The 20925-nt window shown below is 49.0% G+C and overlaps 1 protein-coding gene across 3 annotated transcripts in view; it reads right to left on the reverse strand.

Moving 5' to 3' along the window:
- The window catches only part of ltc4s (leukotriene C4 synthase), a 29730-nt gene extending 26883 nt beyond the window's left edge, over nucleotides 1–2847 (reverse strand). For all 3 annotated transcript variants that reach the window (XR_013499832.1, XR_013499831.1, XM_078231790.1), the window contains exon 1: nucleotides 2695–2847. Coding sequence is in view for 1 of the 3 variants with exons in the window: in XM_078231790.1 (XP_078087916.1) it covers nucleotides 2695–2752 (58 nt within the window). In the remaining 2 variants the exon portion in view is untranslated. The remainder of the gene's footprint in view (nucleotides 1–2694) is intronic.
- Nucleotides 2848–20925: the final 18078 nt, after the last annotated feature.

Consider the following 20925-nt stretch of genomic DNA (forward strand, 5'->3'; position numbering starts at 1 on the left):
TCTGAAAGACGTGCTGGTTAGGTGCTTTGACCCGAACAGATGCCGGAGTGTGGCGACTAGCGGAATTTCACAGTAACTTCATTGCAGTGTTAATGTAAGCCTTACCTGTGACTAATAAATAAACTTTTTAAAAAACTTTAGCTCCCTGAGCCATTGTAAAATTCTCATCCTGGTTTTCAAATGTCTCCATGGTCTCGCCCACCCATCACTGGAACTCCCTCCCAGTCCCACTGCCATCCGGACCTCTGAGCCCCTCCAATTCTTACCTCCTTAGCAACCCTAATTTTAATCACTCCCCTTTTAGAAGTCGTGCCTTTACCTGTAGTTGCCTGTCTCCTAATCTCTGGAATTCCCTCCCCTGAGCTTCTCTTGCCTCTGCACTCCCCTTTAAGGCACTCAGAGAAATCATAGAAACCCTACAGTACAGAAAGAGGCCATTCGGCCCATCGAGTCTGCACCGACCACAGTCTAACCCAGGCCCTACCCCCATATCCCTACATATTAACCCGCTAATCCCTCGAACCTACACATCTCAGGACACTAAGGGGCAATTTTCGCATGGCCAATCAACCTAACCTGCACATCTTTGGACTGTGGGAGGAAACCGGAGCACCCGGAGGAAACCCACGCAGACACGAGGAGAATGTGCAAACTCCACACAGACATTGACCCAAGCCGGGAATCAAACGCAGGTCCCTGGAGCTGTGAAGCAGCAGTGCTAACCACTGTGGCTACCGTACCGGGCGAACGAGATCAGGGAATCCCACCCTTTATCTGTGATCCAGTTAAGAAACAAGCTTATGCAAGGTACTGATGAAATAACTAGTAATGGACAGTGCACAGACGCCACTCCTGTGAAGCACTTTGGGGCATTTTGCCGCGTTACAGACGCTATGTAAATGCAAGTTATTGTTTTGCAGACCTTGTAGGAGCGGGCAGAGACAGGATCAGCATGGCCACAACAAAAGGAAATTTGTTGCACGTCGATGGGAAGCTCAAAAACCAAGTGGTTCACATGCCGAAATTCTGGGGGTGCAGGGCACCAACGGTGATTCCTACTTGACTTGCCTCTGATTGGAATACAGATGAAATAATCAACAAGCAGCGAGAGAAAAAAAGCAAAATACTGCAGATGCTGGAATCTGAAACAAGAACAGAAAATGCTGGAAAATCTCAGCAGGTCCGACAGCATCTGTGGAGAGAGAATAGAGCCAATGTCTCGAGTCAAGATGACCTTTCATCAGAGCCCTTCGTTGAGAGACCCCTTCCTCGTCAAAGGTGGGCAGCACGGTGGCATAGTGGTTAGCACAGCTGCCTGACAGTGCCAGGGGCCTGGGTTTGATTCCTAGCTTGGGTCATTGTCTGTGTGGAGTTTGCACAGTCTCCCCATGTCTGCATGGGTTTCCTCCGGGCGCTCCGGTTTCCTCCCACAGTCTGAAAGACGTGCCGGTTAGGTGCATTGGCCGTGCTAAATTCTCTAAATTCTAAAAGTGTGGCGACTAGGGGAATTTCACAGTAACTTCACTGCAGTGTTCATGTAAGCCTTACTTGCGACTAATAAATAAACTTTACTTTAAAAAGATGCTGCCACTGCCCTCACTTGACATACTGATGCTCAACAAAATACTGGGTGCATTGCTGAAAGAAATTTTTGCATTTCTACAGCACAATCTCAGGACATCCCAAAGTACGCTGCAGCTAATGAAGGACTTTTGAAATGTAATTACGTCATAGAATCCCTACAGTGCAGAAGGAGGCCATTCGGCCCATCGAGTCTGTACTGACCACAATCCCACCCAGGTCCTATTCCCGTAACTCCACACATTTACCCTGCAAATCCCCCTGACACTAGGGTTAATTTAACATGGCCAATCAACCTAACCTGCACATCTTTGGACTGTGGGAGGAAGCTGGAGCACCCGGAGGAAACGCACACAGACATGGGGAGAACGTGCAGACTGCACAAGACAGTGACCCGAGGCCAGAATTGAACCTGGGTCCCTGGCGCTGTGCAGCAGCAGTGCCACCATTTGTTGGAAACACATATAGTCAGGGACACTGTGAAAATGCATCTGATCATTGAAATAGCTTCTGGGTTTGTATATAGCCACTCTCCCTTTCAGCACTGTGGGTGTACCTACATGGACTGCAGCAGTTCAAGAAGGCATCTCACTGCTACCTTCTCAAGAGGCAATAAATGTTGACCTTGCCTGTGACATCCACATCGCCTGAGTAAATACCCCATGTTGGTGGCTGCACCTTCAGTGCCTTGGGCAAGTTCTAGAATTCCCTCCCTACACCCCTTTACCTCACTACACTGCTTAAAATTCATTTTGACCACGTTTTATCCTTGTTAATTTGACCAAATATCTCCTTTTTGTGGCTTCGAGTCATACTTTGTTTTATTATTCCTCTGCAAAGCTCCGTGGGACATTTCTCCACATGGGAGAGGTCACAAAAGTCATCCCAAAAAAACCTGCACCAACAACATGCCAAATAGACAGCAGGAACAACTGGCCAATGGCTCCAGCGTGGCACCGATCATATTCCTACCAACCAAGTGGGAATGGGTCCAGCCAGTAGCAACAACACAAACCGAGTCAACCTGTGGTTCCTGCCGAAGGAGCAGCTGAACCCAAGCGGTGGAAATTGACCTGAAATAAAGCAGCGTTACTCAGTGAGGCTCCACGCTACCTTGTTCCAAAACACCCAGGATCGTGATCAAGGCTAACGGGGCGAAATCCTCCAGCATTATTGCACTTCTGTTCTCTCCGGGACGAGGGCTGATTCACTGCAATAGAGCTCAATAGCCGTTTCCCCGCTTCCCAAATTGCACACACACACACACTGATATAGTGCGAATGTAGGGAGGGAGGAGTTTGCAGCTCTGTGGTCTTGTGTCAAATCTGTCCCTCCGCCAGTTTAGAATTTCATCTCCCCAACCCCCGCACCGTGAAACAACAATAACCATAACTCCCCACCGCTTACAGACTGGAATCTCAGTATCGGTAGCTTTGGAAATCAGGAAGAGTTTTTAATCATTCCTTTTAATGAACAGGAAATTTACATGGTCCAGAAACCCAGCAGAGACCTCAAATTAAACAAATCCCCTGTAAACATTGGATTCTCCCCATGGACGCCCCCCCCTATAAATACTGACACACTCCCCGGAACCCCCTGTAAATACTGACACACTCCCCGGAACCCCCTGTAAATACTGACACACTCCCCGGGGACCCTTCTGTAAATACTGACACACTCCCCGGGGACCCCCCTGTAAATACTGACACACTCCCCGGGGAACCCCCTGTAAATACTGACACACACTCCAGGGACCCCCTGTAAATACTGACACACACTCCAGGGACCCCCTGTAAATACTGACACATTCCCCGGGGACCCCCCTATAAATACTGACACATTCCCCACGGAACCCTCTGTAAATACTGACACATTCCCCACGGAACCCTCTGTAAATACTGACACATTCCCCGGGGACCCCCCTATAAATACTGACACACTCCCCGGGGACCCCCCTATAAATACTGACACACTCCCCGGGGACCCCCCTATAAATACTGACACACTCCCCGGGGACCCCCCTATAAATACTGACACACTCCCCAGGGACCCCACTATAAATACTGACACACTCCCCGGAACCCCCTATAAATACTGACACACTCCCCGGGGACCCCCCTGTAAATACTGACACACTCCCCAGGGACCCCACTATAAATACTGACACACTCCCCGGGGACCCTTCTGTAAATACTGACACACTCCCCGGGGACCCCCCTGTAAATACTGACACACTCCCCGGGGACCCCCTGTAAATACTGACACATTCCCCACGGAACCCTCTGTAAATACTGACACACTCCCCAGGGACCCCACTATAAATACTGACACACTCCCCGGGGACCCTTCTGTAAATACTGACACACTCCCCGGGGACCCCCCTGTAAATACTGACACACGCTCCAGGGACCCCCTGTAAATACTGACACATTCCCCACGGAACCCTCTGTAAATACTGACACACTCCCCGGGGACCCCCCTATAAATACTGACACACTCCCCGGGGACCCCCTATAAATACTGACACACTCCCGGGGACCCCACTATAAATACTGACACACTCCCCGGGGACCCCCTATAAATACTGACACACCCCCCAGGGACCCCACTATAAATACTGACACACTCCCGGGGACCCCCCTATAAATACTGACACACTCCCCGGGGACCCCCCAAAAATACTGACACACTCCCCAGGGACCCCCCTGTAAATACTGACACACTCCCCGGGGACCCCCCTGTAAATACTGACACACTCCCCGGGGACCCCCCTGTAAATACTGACACACACTCCAGGGACCCCCTGTAAATACTGACACATTCCCCACGGAACCCTCTGTAAATACTGACACATTCCCGGGGACCCCCCTATAAATACTGACACACTCCCCGGGGACCCCCCTATAAATACTGACACACTCCCCAGGGACCCCACTATAAATACTGACACACTCCCCGGAACCCCCTATAAATACTGACACACTCCCCAGGGACCCCACTATAAATACTGACACATTCCCCGGGGACCCTTCTGTAAATACTGACACACTCCCCGGGGACCCCCCTGTAAATACTGACACACTCCCCAGGGACCCCACTATAAATACTGACACACTCCCCGGAACCCCCTATAAATACTGACACACTCCCCAGGGACCCCACTATAAATACTGACACACTCCCCGGGGACCCCCCTGTAAATACTGACACACTCCCCAGGGACCCCACTATAAATACTGACACACTCCCCGGGGACCCTTCTGTAAATACTGACACACTCCCCGGGGACCCCCTGTAAATACTGACACACACTCCAGGGACCCCCCTATAAATACTGACACACACTCCCCGGAACCCCCTATAAATACTGACACACTCCCCAGGGACCCCCTGTAAATACTGACACATTCCCCACGGAACCCTCTGTAAATACTGACACACTCCCCGGGGACCCCACTACAAATACTGTCACACTCCCCGGGGACCCCCCGTAAATACTGACACTTCCTGGGAATCCCTGTAAATACTGATACACTCCCCGGGGACCCTCTGCAAATACTTACACTTACTGGGAATCCCTGTAAATACTGATACACTCCCCGGGGACCCCCTGTAAATACAGATACACTCCCCGGAGACCCCCTGTAAATACAGATACACTCCCCAGGGACCCCCTGTAAATACTGACACACACCCCGGGGACCCACTGAAAATATTGACACAGTCCCCAGAGACCCACTGTAAATACTGACACACTCCCCGGGGACCCTCTGTAAATACTGACACACTCCCCGGGGACCCACTGTAAATACTGACACACTCCCCGGGGACCCACTGTAAATACTGACACACTTCCCGGGGACTCCCTGTAAATACTGACACACTTCCCGGGGATCCCGCTGCAAATACTGACCTCTCCCCGGGGACCCCCTGTAAATACTGACACATTCCCTGGGGATCTCCTGTAAATACTGACATACTCCCCGGGGACCCTCTGTAAATACTGACACACTCCCCGGGCACCCCCTGTAAATACTGACACACTCCCCGGGGACCCTCTGTAAATACTGACACACTCCCCGGGTACCCCCTGTAAATACTGACACACTTCCCGGGGATCCCACTGCAAATACTGACCACTCCTCGCGGACCCCCTGTAAATACTGACACATTCCCCGGGGATCCCCTGTAAATACTGACACACTCCCCGGGCACCCCCTGTAAATACTGACACACTCCCCGCGCACCCCCTGTAAATACTGACACACTCCCCGGGGACCCTCTGTAAATACTGACACACTCCCCGGGCACCCCCTGTAAATACTGACACACTCCCCGGGTGTCCCCTGTAAATACTGACACACTCCCCAGGGCCCCCTGTAAATACTGACACACTCCCCGGGGATCCCCTGTAAATACTGACACACTCCCCAGGGACCCTCTGTAAATGCTGACACACTCCCCAGGGACCCCCCTGTAAATACTGACACGCTCCACAGGGAGTTGTTTGATCTTTGTTTTTCCCTCTACCTCTCTCTCTCTCTCTCTGTCTGCCTTTCCCCCGGCCCCTCTCCTACCCCTGTGTCCCTTTCTCCTTAACTCCAGCTGTGCTCTCTCTTTTTCTCCCTGTGTCTCCTTCAATCCTGTGTGTGTGGGAGGAGAGACTGCAGCCATTATTACAATAGCATTCCTCTTGGTGCTGACTGTATCCAAATACAAAGCACCTCCCAGGTCTATTGCGCCAGTTTCTATCCAATTTCAGTCCTTGTAACAAAGTGAATCTAGTCGGTTAAAACGGAATGCATCTCCTGGGAATAACGATTGTCAATAGCGAAAGGTCTTTTTCGATGCCTCAAGTACAATAATGCCCCCATAATATACTGGAATTTCATGTTCAATTCTGGTCGCCACACTACCAGAAGGACATGGAGGCTTTGGAGAGGGTACAGAAAAGATTTACCAGGATGTTGCCTGGTATGGAGGGCATTAGCTATGAGGAGAGGTTGGAGAAACTTGGTTTGTTCTCACTGGAACAACGGAGGTTGAGGGGAGACCTGATAGAAGTCTACAAGATTATGAGAGGCATGGACAGAGTGGATAGTCAGAAGCTTTTTCCCAGGGTGGAAGAGTCAATTACTAGGGGGCACAGGTTTAAGGTGCGAGGGGCAAGGTTTAAATGAGATGTACGAGGCAGAAGTTTTACACAGAGGGTTGTGGGTGCCTGGAAAACATTGCCAGGGAAGTAATGGAAGCGGATACAGTAATGACTTTTAAGGGGCGTCCTGACAAATACATGAATAGGATGGGAATAGAAGGATATGGTCCCCGGAAGGGTAGGGGTTTTAGTTCAGTCGGGCAGCATGGTCGGTGCAGACTTGGAGGGCCGAAGGGCCTGTTCCTGTGCTGTTAGTTTCTTTGTTCTTTGTAATTTTAGAACAAAGAACAAAGAACAATACAGCACAGGAACAGGCCCTTCGGCCCTCCAAGACCGCGCTGCTCCCTGGTCCAAACTAGACCATTCTTTTGTATCCCTCCATTCCCACTCCGTTCCTGTGGCTATCTAGATAAGTCTTAAACGTTCCCAGTGTGTCCGCCTCCACCACCTTGCCCGGCAGTGCATTCCAGGTCCCCACCACCCTCTGTGTAAAATACGTCCTTCTGATCTGTGTTAAACCTCCCCCCCCTTCACCTTGAACCTATGACCCCTCGTGAACGTCACCACCGATCTGGGAAAAAGCTTCCCACCGTTTACCCTATCTATGCCTTTCATAATTTTATACACCTCTATTAGGTCACCCCTCATCCTCCGTCTTTCCAGTGAGAACAACCCCAGTTTACCCAATCTCTCCTCATAACTGAGCCCTTCCATACCAGGCAACATCCTGGTAAACCTCCTCTGCACTCTCTCTAAAGCCTCCACGTCCTTCTGGTAGTGTGGCGACCAGAACTGGGCGCAGTATTCCAAATGTGGCCGAACCAACGTTCTATACAACTGCAACATCAGACCCCAACTCTTATACTCTATGCTCCGTCCTATAAAGGCAAGCATGCCATATGCCTTATTCACTACCTTCTCCACCTGTGACGTCACCTTCAAGGATCTGTGGACTTGCACACCCAGGTCCCTCTGCGTCTCTACACCCTTTATGGTTCTGCCATTTATCGTATAGCTCCCCCCCTACGTTAGTTCTACCAAAATGCATCACTTCGCATTTATCTGGATTGAACTCCATCTGCCATTTCTTTGCCCAAATTTCCAGCCTATCTATATCCTTCTGCAGCCTCTGACAATGTTCCTCACTATCTGCAAGTCCAGCCATTTTCGTGTCGTCCGCAAACTTACTGATCACCCCAGTTACACCTTCTTCCAGATCGTTTATATAAATCACAAACAGCAGAATTCCCAATACAGAGCCCTGCGGAACACCACTAGTCACAGGCATCCAGCCGGAAAAAGACCCTTCCACTACCACCCTCTGTCTTCTGTGACCAAGCCACCTCCCCCTTTATCCCATGAGATCCAACCTTTTGCACCAGCCTACCATGAGGGACTTTGTCAAACGCTTTACTAAAGTCCATATAGACGACATCCACGGCCCTTCCCTCGTCAACCATTCTAGTCACTTCTTCAAAAAACTCCACCAGGTTAGTGAGGCATGACCTCCCTCTCACAAAACCATGCTGACTATCATTAATGAGTTTATTCCTTTCTAAATGCACATACATCCTATCTCTAAGAATCCTCTCCAACAACTTCCCTACCACGGACGTCAAGAGCTCACCGGCCTATAATTTCCCGGGTTATCCTTCCTACCCTTCTTAAATAATGGGACCACATTAGCTATCCTCCAATCCTCTGGGACCTCACCTGTGTCCAGTGGCGAGACAAAGATTTGCGTCAGAGGCCCAGCGATTTCATCTCTCGTCTCCCTGAGCAGCCTTGGACAGATTCCATCAGGCCCTGGGGATTTGTCAGTCTTTATATTCCCTAACAAACCTAACGCTTCCTCCCTTGTAATGGAGATTTTCTCTAACGGGTCAACACTCCCCTCCGAGACACTCCCAGTCAACACATCCCTCTCCTTTGTGAATACCGACGCAAAGTATTCATTTAGGATCTCCCCTACTTCTTTATTTTGATTTGATTTATTATTGTCGCGTATTGGGATACAGTGAAAAGTATTGTTTCTTGCCCGCTATACAGGCAAAGCATACCGTTCATAGAGAAGGAAAGGAGAGTGCAGAATTAGTGTTACAGTCATAGCTAGGGTGTAGAGAAAGATCAACTTAGTGCAAGGTAGGCCCATTCAAAATTCTGATGGCAGCAGGGAAGAAGCTGTTCTTGAATCAGTTGGTCCGTGACCTCAGACTTTTATATCTTTTTCCCGACGGAAGAAGGTGGAAGAGAATAGAGCATTGTTCGAGAGTTTAAAAGAGTTAGAATATAGAGTTTTAGTAGCATAGGACGAGAGTAAAAGATAGAATTAGAGGGTTTGCTGGGTACAGCCTGCAAAAAGTCGCCTCGCTCTGGTGCCATCTTGGATGAGAATGGAAATTAAAACTATATTAACAATGATTCGATTTATTATTGTCACATGTATTGGTATCCGTCGAAAAGTATTGTGAAAGTTACCCAGAAAGAAGATGGCATTTTTATGGTTAAGATTGCGAATTGGATGATGAACTGCAGTCCAGTCCGATGAAACTTTGACTGGTTAACCTTTAACTTTGGGCCCTGGTGAGGCTTATATAAAGCAGCTATATTTGCAGCATCCAATGTACAATGTGTATTGGGAATTACCAGAACATTTGGAGTCGTAGAAAACTCATTTTGCAATCAGAGTGTGATTATGAGGGTCCATCTGAATTTGCTAAGTGCATGTTTGGACTCAGTGAATCCAGGGAGGTTCTTGTTCAGTGGGCTGAGTCAGCTGTCAAGAGAAAGCTTGGAGACATTCAGGATCTCGTGGAGCTGTACAGCTGTCAGATGATAAAAATTGATGCTGTTGATGAGGGTGGCATGCAGCATAGCTCACGGACACCTAGTCAAGTTTCTATCATGTGAAGTAACCAGAAACTGATCCATCTCTGTGGCGTAGGTGCCAGTGTTGTAGCTGTACTGGAACATACTGGGGCTGGGATGTATTCAGCCCCAGGTTTGAAGATAAGAAGTGAAGGATATGCGGGATCATGTGGTTAAATATGATTCTGATGATGACCCATAGCCTCTCACGGATACCTAGTTTTGAGCGAGTAGAACTGTTCTTAATCTATCCCAATTTGCAAGTTAGCAGTGTGATGCGCGATTGATTCACACGGGAGGCTAGGACGTACCCGGGAATAAAGGCTCTTATTCACAACAAGATTGGAGCACACTACTTAACAATACTATCCCAGACTAAGGGCCACTAGGAAGTAGCAGTGACCTTTATACTCCTGTAAGAAGGCGGAGCCTAACGGAGTGTACCACATAAACAATGATAACAGGTGAAACACCCCAACCCTAACCCCAACAGTAACAAGAGTAACATATGTACAAGTACCCATAGTGGTAACCATCTATGGTTCACCACATTCACCCCTCCTTTAAAAAACAAAGGCCGGTGGGGTAAAAAACAATACGAACTGTCCACATGTTCACAAGTTCAGCCATATCGGAGGTCCGCACCGTCTCTGCGACCTCCGCAGCACTGGCTCCAGTGCCGGTTCTGGTGACCGTGGTGACAACCCTCTCTCCGAGGTGGTGTCCAGTGACTCCTCCAGTTCCTCACATGCCTGTGGACCTCGAGGTGGCGACAATCTCCTGGACTCAGGCAAGCTGTACACGGGAGTAAGAGGATTAAGTTGAGGTCCCGATGCTGCCCGCGTCGTGTCAGGAGGGGAGAGAATGGGCAAAGGAATCCTAACCAGGGGTGCGGGAGTGACGGGGGTTTCCAGGTCCCCTGCAGGCGCCAGATCTCTGATAGAGACCGTGTCCTCTCGCCCGTCAGGATATGCCACATAGGCATATTGAGGGTTGGCGTGGAGGAGATGGACCTGTTCAACCAAAGGGTCGGACTTGCGGGCCCTAACATGCCACCGCAGGAGGACAGGTCCTGAGTACGTCAACCAAGACGGCAGTGAGGTCCCAGAGGAAGACTTCCTAGGGAAGGTAAACATCCGCTCATGTGGGGTAGTGTTGGTTGCCGTACACAGGAGGGACCGGATTGAATGGAGCGCATCAGAAAGTACGTCTTCCCAACGGGAGACTGGAAGACCCCTAGACCTTAACGCCAGTAAAACAGCCTTCCAGACTGTAGCGTTTTCTCTCTCGACCTGTCCGTTACCCCTGGGGTTATAACTCGTAGTCCTACTTGAGGCAATTCCTTTAGAGAGCAGGTATTGCCTCAAGTCGTCGCTCATAAACGACGAACCCCTATCACTGTGGATATAACTGGGGTAGCCGAACAGGGTAAAAAGACTCCGCAGGGCTTTGATGACCGTGGCAAAGGACATGTCAGAACAGGGGATGGCAAAAGGGAATCGGGAGTATTCATCAACCACGTTGAGGAAATACACATTCCGATCTGTCGAAGGAAGGGGACCCTTGAAGTCGACACTGAGTCGTTCAAAAGGGCGAGTGGCCTTAATGAGGTGTGCCCTGTCAGGCCGGTAGAAGTGCGGCTTGCACTCTGCACATACCTGGCAGCTTCGAGTTATCGACCTGACATCCTCTATGGAGTAGGGAAGGTTCCGAGCCTTTACAAAATGGAAAAACCGAGTGATCCCCGGATGGCAGAGATCATTGTGGAGGGCCTGTAACCGGTCCTCCTGCACACTGGCACATGTTCCACGTGACAGGGCATCTGAGGGCTCATTGAGCTTCCCCGGACGGTACATGATATCATAGTTGTAGGTGGAGAGTTCGATTCTCCACCTCAAGATTTTATCATTCTTAATTTTTCCCTTTAACGTGTTGTTGAACATGAAGGCCACGGGCTGCTGGTCCGTGAGCAGGGTAAACCGTTTGCCAGCCAAATAATGGCGCCAATGCCGTACGGCCTCCACAATGGCCTGAGCCTCTTTCTCCACGGAGGAGTGCCGAATTTCAGGGCCTTGGAGGGTGCGAGAGAAAAAGGCGACGGGCCTGCCCGCCTGGTTAAGTGTGGCGGCCAGGGCGAAATCAGATGCATCACTCTCCACCTGAAAGGGGATGGACTCATCAATAGCGTGCATCGTGGCTTTCGCGATGTCGGCTTTTATCCCTTCAAAGGCTAGGCGAGCCTCTGCTGTCAGGGGAAAAGAGGTAGATTTTATGAGCGGACGGGCTTTGTCCGCGTAATTGGGAACCCACTGTGCATAGTACGAGAAGAAGCCTAAGCATCTTCTCAGTGCTTTGATGCTAGTGGGTAGAGGAAGTTCAAGGAGGGGACGCATACGGTCTGGATCGGGGCCGATGACCCCGTTTTCCACCACGTATCCGAGGATTGCTAGGCGGTGCTTGCTGAATACGCACTTCTCCTTGTTATAGGTCAGGTTCAGGAGAGTCGCAGTGCGTAAAAACTTCTGAAGGTTGGCGTCGTCGTCCTGCTGGTCATGGCCGCAGATAGTGACGTTGTCCAGGTACGGGAAGGTAGCCCGTAGCCCGTTTTGGTCCACCATTCGGTCCATCTCACGCTAGAAGACCGAGACCCCATTAGTGACGCCGAAAGGGACTCTTAAAAAGTGGTAGAGACGGCCATCAGCCTCAAAGGCCGTGTATTTGCGGTCCTCTGGGCGAATGGGGAGCTGGTGGTAGGCTGACTTCAAGTCGATGGTGGAGAACACCCGGTACTGCGCAATCTGGTTGACCTTGTCAGATATGCACGGGAGAGGGTACGCGTCCAGCTGCGTGTACCTATTAATGGTCTGACTATAGTCTATGACCATCCAGGGCTTGTCTCCAGTCTTGACCATCACGACTTGTGCTCTCCATGGGCTCGTGCTAGGTTGAAAGACCCCTTCCCTGAGGAGCCGCTGAACCTCAGATCGAATAAAGATCCGATCCCCAGCGCTGTAACGCCTGCTCTTAGTTGCGATGGGCTTGCAGCCTGGCACGAGCTTTTCGAATAGGGAAGGCGGGGTAATTTTGAGTGTTGAGAGATCGCATGTGGAGCGCGCTGGACAATTTGGAGGCTGCTGTTCTCCCACTGAAAGTGGAGGGAGTGGCCCATCGTACCGCAGGGTCACACTCTTCAGGTGGACCATAAAGTCTAGCCCGAGGAGTACCGGAGCGCAAAGGTGCGGTAACACGAGGAGCCTGAAGTTCTCGTAGACTGTGCCCCGCACCGTTAAGGTTACCACACAGCTCCCAAGAACGAGGACAGATCGGGACCTTGACGCCATGGAGATTGTCTGCCTGACAGTTTGCACACGGAGAGCGCACCGTTTCACTGTATCCAGATGGATGAAGCTCTCCGTGCTCCCGCTGTCAAACAGGCAATGCGCCAGGCGCCCGTTTACCTCTATATTCATCATGGACTTGTCGAGTCTGTGAGGCTTGGCCTGGTCCAGGATGATTGATGCCACTGTTGGATCCCGAGTGTAACTGCAGGCAGCTGAGATAGCCGACGACGAGGACCCCTGCTGGTCTTCTGCGGCCGGTGTCAACCAAAATGGCTGCGCCCACGAATCGCACGTGGTCAATGATGTTGAAAACGGCGGCACCTGCAGGTCGCACGTGGCTTGCGTCGTCGTCGTAGGAAATGGCGGCGCCCGTGGATCGCATGTGGCTGAAGACATCGACAAGGCCGGAGACGAGGAGATGGATCCTGGGGAGTCACACGCAGCACTGCTAGGCTTGGAAGGGGTCTCTGCTCGGCACACTTTTGCATAATGCCCTTTCTTCCCACAGGCAGAGCAAAACACCGTCCTGGCCAAACATCTCTGGCGTGGAAGCTTCGCCAATCCGCAAAAATAGCACCGTGGGCCTCCAGGAGCTGCCGCAGCCGTCAGGTCTGAAGTTGAGAGCATTATCGCGCAGTTCCGAGGAGCCGCCGAGTACAGTTGAGGCGGCGGCTGTGCTTGCCACGCTGTTCCCACATGGTCGGTGGGGTAGGTTTCGAGACTTCTGGAGACCGTTTCCATTGCATCGGCCAATTCTACCGTCTTAGCCAGTTCCAAGTTACCCTGCTCTAGCAGCCGCAGGCGAATATAGGATGAGCTGATTCCCGCCACGAACGCGTCCCGAATAAGGTCGTTGGTGTATTGAACAGCCGACACCTCCTTGCAGTTGCAGGCTCTGGCTAGCTGTTGAAGTTCGCGCAGGTACTGTCCCGTAGTTTCGCCGGGCTGCCGCCGTCGAGTGGCTAATAGGTGACGAGCATGAATTTTGTTCGGCTGTTTATTATACAGCTTCTTGAGTAATTCGATGACATCTTTGTAATTTTGGGAATCGCGAATTGTTGCATACACAGTGTCGCTCACCCTGGCGTGGAGGACCCGCAATCTGTCGGCGTCGGTCTGGACTGCTGTCGAGGCCTCAATGTAATCCTCGAAGCACTTCAACCAATGGTTGAAAGTATTCGACGCCCCAGCGGCACGTGGATCCAAGGTTAGCCGATCGGGTTTCAGCATCTGCTCCATTTTTTCCTCGAACAAAATTTTCGGTATTTTGTTGTGAATAAAATTGATGCGCGATTGATTCACACGGGAGGCTAGGACGTACCCGGGAATAAAGGCTTTTATTCACAACAAGATTGGAGCACACTGCTTAACAATACTATCCCAGACTAAGGGCTACTAGGAAGTAGCAGTGACCTTTATACTCCTGTAAGAAGGCGGAGCCTAACAGAGTGTACCACATAAACACTAATAACAGGTGGAACACCCGAACCCTAACCCCAACAGTAACAAGAGTAACATATGTACAAGTATCCATAGTGGTAACCATCTATGATTCACCACAGTGTCTCACAACTCGATGAAGATTATCCTCAGCGTAATGACCGAACTTGCGCTCGACAAAGACCATGCTGTGTCACTTCTACCAATACTGTAATGGAAATAGGTGCACCTGCAACAGGTACGTTGGCAAGGTTGAGGTCAATTAGTCTAACAGATGTCCTTCAGGACTTGACCTGCTTGTTTTTTTTTAATTCATTCATGGGACATGGGCATCACTGGCTGGCCAGCATTTATAGTAAGAAGTCTCACAACACCAGGTTAAAGTCCAACAGGTTTATTTGGTAGCAAATACCATAAGCTTTCGGAGCACAGCTCCTTCGTCAGATGGAGTGGTCTCTGTTCTCAAACAGTGCAAACAGACACAGATCAGTCCAACGCCAGCATCTCCACATCATGACAGCATTTATAGCCCATTCCTAGTTGTCCTTGGAGGGCAGTTGAAAGTCAACCACATTGCTGTGGCTCTAGAGTCATATGTAGGCAGATTTCCTTCCCTAAAGGACATAGTATTGGTGCTACCTTAGCCACGTTTACTGATAGATCATAGAATCATAGAAACCCTACAGTACAGAAAGCTGGTGCTTTCCACCCAGACTTTTTGATTTTGATTTATTATTGTCACATGCACTAGTATACAGTGAAAAGTATTGTTTCTTGCACGCTACACAGACAAAGTATAGCGTTCATTGAGAAGGAAAGGAGACGGTGCAGAATGTAGCGTTACAGTCATAGCTAGGGTGTAGAGAAAGATCAACGCAATGCGAGGTAGGTCTATTCAAAAGTCTGATGGCAGCAGGGAAGAAGTTGTTCTTGAGTCGGTTGGTACGTGACCTCAGGCTTTTGTTTCTTTTTCCTGATGGAATAAAGTGGAAGAGAGAATGTCCGTGGTGTGTGGGGTCTTTGATTACGCTGGCCGCGTTTCTGAGGCAGCAGGAAATGGGTGGGAGGCTGGTTTGTGCGATGGACTGGGCTTTGTTCACGACCCTTTTGTAGTTCCTTGCGGTCTTGGGCAGAGCAGGAGCCATACCAAGTTGTGATACAACCAGAAAGGATGCTTTCTATGGCGCAACTGTAAAAGTTGATGAGAGTCATAATGGACATGCCGAATTTCCTTAGCCTCCTGAGCAAGTAGAGGTGTGGGTGGGCTCTCTTAGCAGAGTAGGCAATATTCAAATGCAAGTTTTTGTGTAAAACACAATTTAAAAATAGGTGCCTTTATTTGTGTCACAACACCCTGCACAGGTGCAGATGTCATGTCAGCCAATGCAATATCACTGACAGCAAAGTCCCAAGCATCCGGCCACAGTAAAATCAAATGAAAATCAAACAAAATGAAGAAAAGCAGTGAGGGGAACAGCAAGGAGCCATGGTATGAGGGGTAGTGGCAAAGGGGCCACAGGCAGGAGGGAGCCGGCTGGTGCTGAGGTTTCGAGATGTCCAAACAGCTGAAGAAGCTTGAGCTGGTGCCAGAGCATGTGACTCAACTTCCCAAATTTTCTGTTCAGCGACGGCAGAAGTTACTATGTTTAAAACAAAAGCGGTACCGAGAGACAACTTGCACTTAAATTACCCTTCTAACATAAAAAGATGTCCCTGAGATGTTTCACATAAGAACATAACCAATGGTCAGGACTTGACCATTCAGCAGCTCAATGTTGCCCCATCGTTTGATACAATTGCAGTCGTATCTTCTGTCTCAACTGCAATTTCCCATCCACTCAATTGTCTGAGAGACCAAAAATCAGCCTCTCTCGGCCCTGAATATGCTCGATGATGGAGTATCCACAACCCCCTAACGTAAAGATGTCCAAAGATTCACAATCCTTTGAGAGCAACCTCTTTCCAAAGAAGTCACAGGAATCTGTGGGAGCGAGTTTCGGTAAAGGCTTGGCAGAAACGGGTTTGAAAAGGCTTTTGAAAGAGGACAAAGAAGTAGAGAAACCGTGGGATTGAGAGAGTGTGTTCCAGGACGTGGGGGTGGGAGGTGATTAACAGCGATAAGATATGAAGAATATCTTTCAATTCCCTTCGGGAAACTCGTTGGGGAACGTCACAAATTATCATCATAAAAATGGTACAATGTCAAACCGTCCCTCTTCAACATGTCTTCTGTGCTTGGTTTTAATATCATGCATTGGATTTTCCAAGTTTTTCAGCAAAGTGCAGGTTCTTGATATAAAGCATAGGACCATAAGATATAGGAGCAGAATTAGGCCGCTCGGCCCATCGAGTCTGCTTCACCATTCAACCATGGCTGATATTTTTCTCATCCCCATTCTCCTGCCTTTTCCCCATAAACCCCTGATCCCCTTATTAATCGAGAACCTATCTATCTCTGTCTTAAAGACAGTCAATGACCCGGCCTCCACAGCCTTCTGCGGCAAAGAGTTCCACAGATTCGCCACTCTCTGGCTGAAGAAATTCCTCCTCATCTCTGTTTTAAAGGACCGTCCCTTTAGTCTGAGGTGGTGCCCTCTGGTTCTAGTTTTTCCTGCAAAGCAAAATACTGCTGGAATTCTGAAATAAAAACAAAAGGTTGCTGAGAATACTCCGGTAGCATCAGTGGGGAGAGAGTGGCGGGGGGGAAGAGGTGGTTAACGTTTCAGACCAATGATCTTACACTTCTTTCTTTCTCCAGTTCTGATGAAGGAATTTAAAAATCAGTAGAAGGGGGAGAGGCAGAAAGAACAAACAGGAAGTTCTGTGGGGAGTGTGGGGGGGGGATGTGGAGACATCAAATAAGAGACAACGTCATGTTGCAGCAAACAAGTGTGATATCGTAAAAGGTTATGTCCTGGATGTGAATAACTATTGCAGCCATCTGACTGTCATATGAGGCAACTAACAGGCCAGCAAAATAAAAGCAAAACAAAATATAGGACAAGATACAGGTTACGATCTAAAGTAAAAGTAGAAAGTGACGGAAAAGTTCAGCAGGTCTGGAAGTATCTGTGGAGAGTTAACGTCAATCCACATGACTCTTCTTCAGAACAGAAAGTCATCTTGGTCTCAAAACCACCCCAGGATGTAGTGTGGGATTCAGCGATGGTGATGCCATTGAATGTCGAGGGGAGATAGGTAGATTCTGTCTTGTTGGAGATGGTCATTGCCTGGCACGAATGTTACTTGTCAACCCAAGCCTGGATATTGTTCAGGTCTCATTGCGTTTGGACATGGACTGCTTCAGTATCTGAGGAGTCACAAATGGTGCTGAACATGAGCAACCATCCCCACTTCTGACCTTATAATGGAGGGAAGGTCATTGATGAAGCAGTTGAGTGTAGACACTAACCTGAGGAACTCCTGCACAACTATCATTCTTTGTGCCAAGTATGACTCCAACCAACAAGTGGTTTCCCCCGAATCACATCGACTCCAGTTTTGCCAGGGACCCTTGATGCCAAACTCAGTCGAATGCAGCCTTGATGTCAAGGGCTGTCACTCTCGCCTCACCTCTGGCATTCAGCAAATGCCCATGTTTGAACCAAGGTTGTAATGACTTCAGGAGCTGAGTGATTTGATTTGAATTGATTTCATTCATTCTTGTCACATGTATTATCCAGTGAAAAGTATTGTTTCTTGCGTGCTATGCAGACAAAGCATACCGTTCATAGAGAAGGAAACGAGAGAGTGCAGAATGTAGTATTGCAGTCATAGCTAGGGTGTAGAGAAAGATCAACTTAATGCAAGGTAAGTCCATTCAAAAGTCTGACAGCAGCAGGGAAGAAGATGAACTTGAGTCGGTTGGTACTTGACCTCAGACTTTTGTATCTTTTTCCCAACAGAAGAAGGTGGAAGAGAGAATGTCCGGGGTGCGTGGGGTCCTTAATTATGCTGGCTGCTTTGCCGGGACAATGGGAAGTGTAGACAGAGTCAATGATGGGAGGCTGGTTTGTGGAACTCAAACAAAGCATCAATGAACAGGTTATTGCTTGATAAGTGCTGCTTGATAGCACTGTAGATGACCCTTTCCATCACTTTACTGACAATCGAGAGTGGACTGATGGGTTGATAAATGGCCAGATTGGATTTGTCCTGCTTTTTGTGTACAGAACACACCCAGGCAATTTTCCACATTGTTGGGTCGATGTCAGTGTTGTAACTGTACTGGAAAACCTTGGCTAGGGGCACAGAAAGTTCTGGAGCACAAGTCTTCAGTACTATTGCCAAATATTTGTCAGGGCCCATTGCATTTGCAGCATCCAGTGCCTTTGGCTGTTTCTTAATATCATGTAGAATGAATCCAATTGTCTGAAGACTGACATCTGTGATGCTGGGAACCTCTGGAGGAGGCCGAGATGGATCATCCACTCGGCACTTCTGGTTGAAAATTGTTGCGAATACTTCAGCCTTATCTTTTGCACTGATGTGCTGGGCTCCTCCATCATTGAAGATGGGGATATTTGTGGAGCCTCCGTTGTTTCATTGTCCACCACCATTCACAACTGGATGTGTCAGGACCGCAGAGCGGTGTGGTTGGTTTATCTGGTTGGTTGTGTAATCACTTGTTGCTTATGCTGTTTGGCAAGTAAGTAGGCCTGTGTTGTATCTTCACCAGGTTGACACCTCATTTTTAGGTGTGCCTGGTGCTGCACCTGGCATTCCCCCCCTGCACTCTGCATTGAACCAGGGTTGATTCCCTGGCTTAGTGCTAATGGTACCATGGGGAGGTATGCTGGTTCATGAGGTTACAGGTTGGTGAGTACAATTCTGCTGCTGTTGAATGCTCACAGCAGCTTATGGATTCCTAGTCTTGAGTTGCTACATCTGTTCGAAGTTTATCCCATTTAGCACAGTGATTGTGCCATACATGTTGGAGAGTATCCACAAGGTGAAGACAAGACTTCATCTCCATAAGGACTGTACAGTGGTCACTCTTACTGATACTGTTATGGACAGATACATATGTGGCAGGCAGGCAGGTCAGGGTGAGGTCAAGTATGTTTTTCTCCTCTTCTTGGTTCCCTCAGCACCTGCTTCAGTTCTATTCTAGGAGTTATGTCCAGTTGGGTCTGTAGTAATGGACATTGATGTTCCTCAAGAGTACATTCTGCGCCCTCGCCACGCTCAGTGCTTCTTCCAAGTGGTGTTCAACATGGAGGAACTGATTCATCAGTTGAGGTGGTGGGAGAGCAATGCGAGGTAATCAGCAGGAGGTTTCTTTGCCCAGGTTTGACCTTATTAAAAAGTGAGATTTCAGGTCCAGAGTGGATGTTGTGATCTCCCAGGTTGACTCACTCCTGACTGTAAGCCACTGTGCCACTGCCTCTGCTGGGTCTGTCTTACCAGTGGTGGTTTTTTGGACAATAGCTGTATGTGATATGATGACCATGACATTTAATTCCAGATTTTCATTGATTGAAGTCAAATGTTACCATTTACTGTGGTAGGATTTGAATCCGGGTCACAGAATCACAGAATACTACAGTGCAGAAGAGGCCTTTTGGCCCATCGAGTCTGCATCGACACGTGAAAGGCCCTGACCTGCCCACCTAATCCCACTTGCCAGCACTTGGCCCACAGCTTTGAATGTTATGGCGTGCCAAGTACTCATCAAGGTACCTTTTAAAGGATGTGGGGCATCCCGCCTCCACCACCCTCCCAGGCAGCGCATTCCGGTTCCCAGAGCATTACTCCAGGTCTGTGCATTACTAGTCCATTGACATTACCACTGCCACCCCTTCCTCAGAACACTTCCTCTCTCCACAGAAGTCATCCGAATTGCTGAGTATTTTCAGCATTTGTTTTTTTTGTTATAAATATTGTTCAGAAGTGTTCTCTCCAAAAGCCTACATTTGGTTTTTGAGGCCATAAGCATCATTTTGAATTGAAGAGAGCTACCAACTGGCCCCCACTCTCAATTCCCAGAATGTAACAGCAAGGTTCAGAGCAGAATAAGCAACATTCATAATATATCAACATCCTTGGGGGTTACCATTGATCAGTAAGCGAAGTGGTATAGCCATATAAATAAATACTGTGGCTACAAGGGCAGGTCAGAGGCTGGAAATTCTGCAGTGAATAACTCGCCTCCTGACTCCTCAAAGACTGTCCACTATCTACAAGGCACAAGTCAGGAGTGTGATAGAATAAGCTTCCCTTGCCAGGATAAGTAAAGCTCTTTCAACACCATCCAGGCCAAAGTAGCACATTTGATTACTATGCCATCCACCACCTCCAACACCAATACACAATGGCAGCAGTGTGTCCCATCTACAAGATGCTCTGCAGCAACTCATCAAGACTCCTTTGTAAGCACCTTCCAGATCCACGACTGCTGCCATCTAGAAGGACAAGAGTAGCAGACACATGGGAACATCATCCCAGCAAATTCCCCTCCAAGCCACACACCATCCTGACTTGGAAATATGTTGCTGTTTCTTCACTGTCACTGGGTCACAATCCTGGAACACTTTTCCT

This window comes from Mustelus asterias, chromosome 16 (assembly GCF_964213995.1).
Source record: "Mustelus asterias chromosome 16, sMusAst1.hap1.1, whole genome shotgun sequence".
Taxonomy (NCBI): Eukaryota; Metazoa; Chordata; class Chondrichthyes; order Carcharhiniformes; family Triakidae; genus Mustelus; species Mustelus asterias.